At 33.2% G+C, this 9,468-nt stretch overlaps 1 protein-coding gene across 1 annotated transcript; it reads left to right on the forward strand.

Moving 5' to 3' along the window:
* The first annotated feature begins 3,283 nt into the window (after nt 1–3,283).
* Nucleotides 3,284–8,528, forward strand: LOC21400803. Its single transcript, XM_024162829.1, has 7 exons — nt 3,284–3,813; nt 5,519–5,659; nt 5,761–6,126; nt 6,503–6,748; nt 7,183–7,275; nt 7,450–7,650; nt 8,104–8,528. Exons 1-7 carry the CDS (start codon nt 3,475–3,477, stop codon nt 8,317–8,319), a joined length of 1,602 nt encoding a protein of 533 aa, XP_024018597.1. The 5' UTR covers nt 3,284–3,474; the 3' UTR covers nt 8,320–8,528.
* Nucleotides 8,529–9,468: the final 940 nt, after the last annotated feature.

The raw sequence follows: 9,468 nt of genomic DNA on the forward strand, positions 1-9,468 counted from the left end.
TACTTCTTTATCCTTGAGAACCATTGATTCTCTAATGGACAGTGATTCATAAAACACATTCATGAATCGGAGCTCCTACTGGTCCAAGTACCGAATCAACCCTCAAGAGAATTATTTATCTACTTCTTTCTTAAGAAGGATTGGATTCCATCTCGTATAATAACATTCTCGGCTACCTACTTCATCATGTCTCCAAAATACAAGGAATAGGATTCAGGATCTCAGAATCCGTACCGAGTAAATCAAAAGACACAAATCCATAAATAGGAGTTTGTTAAGAACTCAGGATTAAGATCATTCTATATATGACCATCGGTAGACTCAATTAGAATTTCTATACTTAACGGAAATTATTAAAAATTCATATTGTGTCTGTGTCCTTGTTCCACATAATTTCATTATGTGGAATACACTCATTCAATATCTCACCATATTAACAGTGCGGATAACACTGTTCCATTCTAAATGGGAATGACATGTATTAATAATGTTTTAATCAAAAATTCCAAATTTTAATTAAATTCACTATGAACATTGTTTTTTGATTATTATCCTTAAACATTATCCTCTCGTATATAACACTTATATACAATGTTTAAGGTTACATAAATAATCACGGAATTTTTATTGATATTCATAAAATATTCATAAATATATGCACATAAAATAATAAATAAACTATTTTATTAAATAAATAATAAATATCATATTACATCTTATATTTTTAAGACACCATTCTCAACAATATTCGCTCGCTCCCTAATCGTTCTCTAAGATCTCTCATAGGATCTTCAATCAAAAGTCAAACCGAAAACTACCCAAAGGCATTCTTTCAGCCACCAAGAGCCTATAAATGCATATCATTGGCGTCTAAGACAGAAATTCACGAATTCCAACGCATGCTTACACCCTTGCACGTATTTCTAGATAGAATTACATAATTTTTTTTCATACTTCTCAGTATTTTTCTCATCTTATTTCTCCTGATAATTATAGAGAACATTATCGTAATTTTCTTCTACGATTAGAGTGGAACATTTGAAGACTTAACAGAGGACGTAGTTCTTTTCATTGAGTGTACATCTACAAAATCAATGTATCATTTTCTCTTTTATTTTTCTATTTATTTATTTATTGCAACCGTGACATTAAAATAACCATCCGAATTCAGTCATTGACCTCGTCTAAATTTAATTGTAGAATTTCACCTACTACAAAATCCAACACCATTGAACTGATATTTTGACAAGAAATTGATGTTTTAATGGAGTGATCAATGAAAAAAAAAAAAAAATTATGAGACTGAAAAACTACTTTATAAAAATTCATATAAAATCAAGTTTGAGTCATGATAAAAGTGTTGATCGTCGGATTGGAAGCCAAATTAAAGGAAAGTTTACGAAAATGACACTTACTATGTAAACATTTTTTTCCCTTGTTATTTCTACGTTAAAACAACATGTCGTTTTAAAATGTTAACAACTTTGTATGCCATTTTAGTTTAGGTTAATGATGAAATGCCTAAAAATACGAATATTAATTTTAAAAACAACACTATATAAAATCATATATAATGATACCATTACGTCTAATTTTCATATGATGAGGTTTACAATTTTATGATTATTAAATAAATTAGAAATTTAAAAAGACTGACATGGCTATGTACAATGTGCAAATGTGCTATTGTCATCAAAATTGCAACTTCCATGGGAATGCTTACCATTACAGTCAATGGAACTGAACAACAAAAACTTTATGATAATCAACAAATATGAACAAAAAGATTGCAATGTTATGATGATATTGAAAGAATATTAAACTATTAAAATATAATCATGAATAAATTGCATTGTTGCACCTCAAACTATTAGTATATGACATAATAGGCCTCAACTTTCATTTTTAGTAAAATTCACCTTAAATTTTTAATTCAATAACAATTGAAGTCTAATAGCTAATGGCGTTATTAAATTGACGGTTTAAGACACGGGATTTACATGTGAAATAGTTAGAAAAATGGTTATTTTTCTCTTTAATGTGCAAGTCTCATATTTTAAACCGTCAATTATTGAATGTTCTTGAGATATTTAACCGTAGTTCTATTGTTTTCAAGTTTAAGTTGCAATTTGTCAAATTTGAAATTTCGAGATCAGTTATGTAAAAAAAAAAAAAAAATGAAATGCAACAATACAATTTACTCTATAATCAGGTGAAAAGTTTGTATATAATGTCCATAAATTAACATCATAACGATAATGATTTTACAATGATAATTAATATTGAAATATACAAGACAAATAAGAATTAATATTGAAACATACAAGCGGGATTGGAGAGTACCACAAACAATTGATTTTGAAACAAACAAACAAAATTACAAATTATATCTTAAAATAAAGAACTTCTGTAATTATTTCGTTTTCTTTTGGTTATTAATACTTAGACAAATCACATGTTTTCTCTTCGAACTATACGCTTTGTCACAAAATGCCATCTTCTCTCAAACTTTAATTTTAACTTCCACTTTCAACAACTTTTATAAAATTTCTCCGTTAGCTAAATTTTTGGCAAAAAATGTCACGTGAAATAAAAGTTTTATTAAAAAAACTCATTATGTTAAGATTTTTTAACAGAATTAACACGTATCACATAAATATAAGCGTTATTGAACAGTTTTTAGTACACAATTATTCTGTTAGCTCTTCCTCAATTAGTCTCACAGAAGAGCAATTATAAAAATAGGAGTTATCATTTTTTTACTACACTAACTTTCTTTTAATTTACTTGACCTAAGAAATTTTGAAGGTTTATCAATGGCGGTCAATAGCAATAACATGAGTAAGAATTTAACAAAGAGAAAATTTTACAAGAGTTGTTGAAATTTGAAAGAAAAAAAACTAAAATTAAAATTTAGTAGGTATTTTTGTGGCAAAACTTATAGTTCACGTTGGAAATGTGTAATTTATCTTTTAATACTTTTAGCCCCTGAGTTATATGAATTGCGTTATTATTTGATGGCGAGTTTTTAAAATTTAGTCAAAATAATCATATATATATATCGCGTGATAATAAAATTTTTTTGCGAATTAATTATATTAAGTACGGAATATTCTCTTCACGGTCAATAATAATTTGCGGGTAAAAAACTAAAAATTGAAAGGAACATTAATAATTCAGTAATTAATTATGCAATTGCTAATAACCCCTTTGGTTTTTGTTATTATGTACCAAAAGAGTCAACACCAAATCCATCACTCCAAACAATGACAAACACGATACGGAATTCAAACGTAAAACAATTTCTTCATATCTCTTTTATGGATTCAGCACAGGAAACAAAAAATAAAAATAAAAAAAAAACCAAAATAAAAAAAAAGACCAATCCTTTTGAAGTTCGCAAGAAACGAGTTCCTTATTGGTTGATACTTTTGCAATACTTTAGAGAGAGAAACCATTATTGTCGCTCTAGCCATGGCTTCTCTCCTCTCCTTCGCAGCCGCCATTATTGTCGCTCTCACTTTCTTATCATCGTCGCCATCCTCTTTCACTTCTTCGGTTGTCGTCGATTCTGCGAAGCTTCCGTTCGATCCTCGCGACGCGCTTCCGCTGCTGCCTCGACAGGTGGCGTGGCCGATCCTCAACTACCTCCACAGCGCGGTCGATATTCTCCCAAGCTTCGTCGGCGCCGCCTCCTCCTCGCCGAACCACACTCTCCGTTGGAAAGGAGCCTGCTTCTACGAAAACACTGCCTGGCTCGAGTTCCACAACAACTCCGGCTCCGAATTCGGCGGCGGAACTCTTCATATCAAGGTCTCAATTCAAAAACTCGATTCGGTTTATGGTTGTGAATTGTTGCTCAATCTGAGTTCGGTGTTCGGTATGCTTTATTTGGTTTGATTATGCCTCCCTCTCTCTCTCTCTCTAAAACTCGATTAGGTTTATGGTTGTGGAAGAAAACTAACAAGTTTTGTTGCTTAATCCGAGTTTAAATGGAGTTGATTGAACAAGAAATACTTTGTTCAATATAGTTCTTTGTGTTTGATTATACTGTCTCTAACACTGGATTAAATTTATGGTTGTGAAAAGAAACAAAACTTTGTTGATTAATCTGAATTTGGTGGAGTTAATGGAATAAGAAATACTTAGTTCGGTACACTTCTTTTGGTTGGATTGTAGTGAAATTCGATTTGGTTTGTTCTCCGTAATTGACGTTTAGTAGGAGCTGTAGCAATTTGGAGCATTGGGTGTGTCGTTTTTTGATCTTTTGATCAGAGATTAAACTTACTGCTTAATCTTAGTTTGTTCTACTTCTTTTAGTTTGACTCTCTCTCTTCCATTTTTGTTCTGTTTTATGAAATTCTGTGTCTTTTGTTGGAGTTCAGTAGCTTTTTACAAGTTTGGAGTCTTGGGCACGTTACTATGTGATATTTGAATAAAGGTTAAACTTTATTGCCTGATCTAAGTCTGATGAGTTTAATTTTGATTGGTGGAATTGATAGTGGGCGAAATAGTTAGTTTGATCTTCTCCTTTGTTTTACCTCTTTATTGAAGTTCAGTAGGCGCATAAGAAATTTGGAGTCCTTGCTTATAATTGTTTGAATTTTCTTGAGTCAAATTTAAATTACTGGAGTTCATCATCTGATAAATAGTTGGTGTGATTTTCGGCATCTATTCCCTGATGTTTGAATAAAAATTAACTGTATTGCTTCATCTAAGTTTGGCGAGTTCAGTTTGCTTGGTTAGATTGGCAGGCGTTAGAAATTGTTTGTTTGATCTACCTCTTTTAGTTTAATTTCTAGTCCTTTTTTTTTTTTTTTTTTTTGGCTAAAGATTGGAGTATTTGCCAGATGTTTTGCATTGTCGTGAAATCTATATCTCACAAATTTAGTTTTTGCAAGTTTTTTTTTTGTTTGTTTTACCTTTTTTAGTTTAATTTTTAGTCCTTTTTTTTTTTTTTTTTTTGGCTAAAGATTGGAGTATTTGCCAGATGTTTTGCATTGTCGTGAAATCTATATCTCACAAATTTAGTTTTTGCAAGTTTTCTGATGAGATGATTTATATGTTTGTGGGTTGAGAGATACCTCATTTTCGTTTAGTTTTCTTTTCTGTTGAAAGATGGGGTTTAACTTTGTGAAAGTAGTTGCATCTGCTGTTGAATTTCGGACCAATTTTGTAAGATATTGATATGTGGCCATAAAAGTTTTATGCTAGTGGTTTCCTACTTATATGATTTAAAGGTCTGAAAGTTTTAAGGAACTTTAGTTCTATACTGTGAAGACGGTTTAGGAACATTATTATCATGAATCAAAATCAAACTTCACTCCGTACTCCTCACTAGCAAAATCACGCGATATTCCTTCAGAGATTAATTACTGCGATATTGCTACATGGATTAGTTACTGCACTGCCGTAGTTTCTAACTTAGTTAAGATTTTGAGTTAGCTGACATGACTTCAAATTAATATTGTTGTCGTATATGAAAAAATAAAATGCTGTGCTCCAACTTCTAATGCAGGTTGGAAAAGCTCATAGTTGGACATGCATGGATCTCTATGTCTTTGCAACTCCATACCGTGTAACATGGGACTACTACTTTCTATCTCGAGAACATACGCTGGATTTTAAAGAATGGGAAGGGAAAACGGAATATGAATATGTATGTTACTGGTTTCTCTAACTTGGGACTTATTAAAATATTCAAGTTTCTTTAAAGAGTTCATTTTTGTTGTAACCCGATTTGTACTTTTGGTATATCAGGTTAAACACAATGGAGTTTCGATTTTCCTCATGCAAGCAGGAACACTGGGAACTCTACAAGCGTTGTGGGATGTCTTCCCTTTATTCACGAATACTCAATGGGGTGAGCAGTCCAACCTTGCATTCCTCAAGAAGCATATGGGGGCTACCTTTAATGAACGCCCTAAGCCATGGGTAACAAACATTAGTGCTGATGACATCCACTCTGGAGATTTCCTCGCAATATCAAAGATCCGTGGTCGGTGGGGTGGTTTTGAGACTCTAGAGAAGTGGGTTAGTGGATCTTATGCTGGCCACAGTGCTGTTTGCTTGAGAGATTCTGAGGGGAACCTGTGGGTAGGTGAATCAGGATATGCCAATGAGGAGGTAAACATATCTTATTTGCTAAAAGAGTATATACAAAAACAGTAGCTTCCTTATACCATCTCACTTCACTATTATCATTGTATTTTTTTTATTTATTTTTTATGTATCTATGGATGCTTAACAACAGAGTTAGTAATATAGGTTGAATAAGTTGCTGTATTGGTGTTTCTTATTCAATTCAATGACTTCTATTAACAATTATTTGGACCCTGGGGCTTTGGTTTGAGCAAGTGGTCGGCTGGTGAAGAAGAGATTTAAATAGACATTAATAAAAATGACGTATGAAATTTGTATGAGTGGAAAGTTCATGTGTATGTTAATGTATCATTTGCTTGGCTTTTATGCAACGTTGACACTTTTGCCTTTCCTTTTGTAGGGAGAAGACATTATTGCTGTGGTACCGTGGGATGAGTGGTGGGAGTTTGAGCAGACTAAAGATGATGCCAATCCTCATATTGCATTGCTTTCATTGAATCCTGATACACGAGCAAAATTTAACGAGACTGCTGCTTGGGAGTATGCAAGGAGCATGGAAGGAAAACCATATGGGTACCACAACATGTTATTTGCCTGGATAGACACAGTGAATGGCAACTATCCACCTCCCTTGGATGCTCATGCTGTATGATATATCTTCTATTTTTAAGATTTACTACCGGGATTTTCCTTTTATGTACAAGTGCTAATCTCAGTTTCTAGTGTTTTAACCATCACCAGTCTAAGTCCTTGATGTTTTGTAATTGTTTTGAGCCAGTGTTTTGGTCTTGTTTCTCTAAATTTTGGTTCCTCTATCATTTGATTTGTAGTGATGTTTATGTCATTGGTACTTACTTAAACATTCAAAGTATCGCCGTCCAAGTGGGGAAAAATATCGACTGTATTTTGGGTCACTATTTGTCCCTCCAAATGATGTATGACCCCAAGAGTGTAGAATTGGCTATTTCTTTTGGTCCCTCTTTCTCCCTCTTCTTTGCCTGCTCAAGGACTGCAATTAAGTATTTTAGAAGGTCTTCTATTGATCAACTGCTCTTAATTGTTAATTCTCTTGTACTGTAGGTTGCATCTGTTATGACAGTTTGGAACCAAATACAGCCCTCTTATGCTGCTAACTTGTGGAATGAAGCCTTGAACAAACGACTTGGAACTGAGGTGTTGTAACAAGTTCATTTTTCTTGGTCCAGAGTAATTAAATTAATATTGTAGTCAAACCCCTTCACTCTTTTACATAGAGATGATTAACCACTCTGTTTTTTTCCCCTAGATCATTCGAAAATTTTATTACTTTCTCAAGAAATGATTCAATGTCTAACGTGTTCCATGCAGGGCCTTGATCTTCCTAGCATTCTAGTAGAAACTGAAAAGCAAGGGTTATCTTTTGATAAGCTGTTGACAATTCCCGAGCAGGATGATTGGTTGTACGCTGATGGGAAGTCAACATCTTGTATTGCTTTCGTTCTAGAAATGTACAAGGCGGCTGGACTCTTTGATCCAATTGCTAGCTCTATCCAAGTCACAGAGTTCACGGTGAGCTTTTCCAGGATGATGCAGTGTCTATATTACTTGAACAGATCAATAACATCACCATGATTTTAGATTTTCAGCATGTAAAAGACTTTTATGAGAATGTGGGGGAACACAAATAAAAACAGAAAAAGCTCTTAAAAATTTTGAGATTTTTATAGAAGGGTGTGGAAAAGAAAAATACCCTGTTGATATTTGCCTATTTTGAACCGTCAAATTTGTATCATGATTTGTTAGTTTTGTATATTTTTTCATTAATTCAATTTTGACCAAATTTAATTTTCGTAAACATGCACCTTTGGGTATTGCCCTACCTTAGAAAGGCTCCTAAAAGTTTTTGAGATGTCCATCAGAGATGCGAAGTTTTGAGACTTTGAGTTGTCTTAGAAACAGTTTCTTTCCAGCATTTCCAGGATGTGGATTTGTTTTTCACTAATGACATTGCTAACAATGCAGATAAAAGACGCCTACACACTCAAGTTCTTCGATGATGATCTGAGCCGCCAGCCAAAGTGGTGCAATGATGCGGATGACGTGAAGCTTCCATATTGTCAGATTCTAGGCAAGTATCGAATGGAACTCCCCGGATTTAACACAATGGAACCATACCCCCATATGAATGAAAGATGTCCATCCTTGCCTCCAATGTACACCAGAACAGCGAATTGCTAGACCCGAAACTTCTTCACTCCAATCGGCCTAACCCCATTGTCAATGCCTTGAAGGTAACCTGCCATGTAAATTCCACACAAATTGTTTGGCAGCAGCATGACGAGGCCAAGTGCAAGTTCACTGATGTCCCTTGTAAATACGATTTTTACACTCAAAACAGTACCACTGTAGGATTCCTAGGGCCTTTTTTTTTTTTTTTTTTTTTTTTTTTTTTTTTTCTTTTTTTTTTTTTTAAAATTTTTATTTATTTATAAAGTATGATAAGTAGCTTTTAAATTATTGTGGAATGTACGTGAGGGAAAGAAATGAATTGTTCCTTTCAGCTTTTATATGTTCCGTGCTTCCAATTCTTTTCAAGCGGTACAAACTGCAAAGTTATGTATAGATGCTTGTCGTTTGTTGAGACCATTGTCGTTTCTTAATTTTAGTCGTACATAAAGATTGTAGACGATAGTTCCAAGCTTCTTCTTTTTATTTATTTATTTTTTGAAAGGCTTTATTTATCTATTTTTTTGGAAGTAGTATACAAGCTTTTGCATGAAGTGAAAAAAGCGGACGCAAAATGGCCGGGGGTGGGGGAGGCTAAGTAAGAAGCCAAGCTCCGCACGCATCAGTTCATATCTGATATCACATTTTTTTTTTTTTTAAATATATCAGGAATATTAGCCAATAGAGTATGAAAAGAAAATACTCAAATCTGCTCATATATGAGGAACATATATATATATATATATTTATCTGTGTGTGTATGTTTAAAATCGTTAGAAATTCTGATATTTTCATTATTTTACTAAATTCTGATATTTGCAGGTTTAATTTAGGGGTAAATCCACACATCAGCCTTTAATGTGGAAACTTGGTTTCCATATGGCCTTCTTTGCTTATTAATAATTTATTAATAACTCAAGTTGGAGTCGATCCATACCTTGCACAATCTTGCTATGGAAATGAGAGCTCTGCAACAGTAGAAGAAAATAATGGCCACCAAAAAAAAAAAAAAAAGACAATTTAATTAATCTAGCCAACAAAGATCTCATCGATTAATTAACTATATAATCGGGGAAATTGTTCTACTCTGTCGTAAAACAAATAACAAAGATTCTGCAAACAAAAGAGGGATCACAAGAATGAACTTCACAATGGTTTCTT

The sequence above is a fragment of the Morus notabilis genome, unplaced genomic scaffold, assembly GCF_000414095.1.
Source record: "Morus notabilis unplaced genomic scaffold, ASM41409v2 Scaffold946, whole genome shotgun sequence".
Classification (NCBI taxonomy): Eukaryota; Viridiplantae; Streptophyta; class Magnoliopsida; order Rosales; family Moraceae; genus Morus; species Morus notabilis.

Excerpts from the sequence above, each read along its gene's own strand:
- LOC21400803 (XM_024162829.1), top strand. The coding sequence starts at position 3,475 with ATGGCTTCTCTCCTCTCCTTCGCAGCCGCCATTATTGTCGCTCTCACT. Across the intron at positions 5,660-5,760 it reads GGAAAACGGAATATGAATAT|GTTAAACACAATGGAGTTTC; the intron begins GTATGTTACTGG and ends TTGGTATATCAG. Across the intron at positions 6,127-6,502 it reads CAGGATATGCCAATGAGGAG|GGAGAAGACATTATTGCTGT; the intron begins GTAAACATATCT and ends TTCCTTTTGTAG.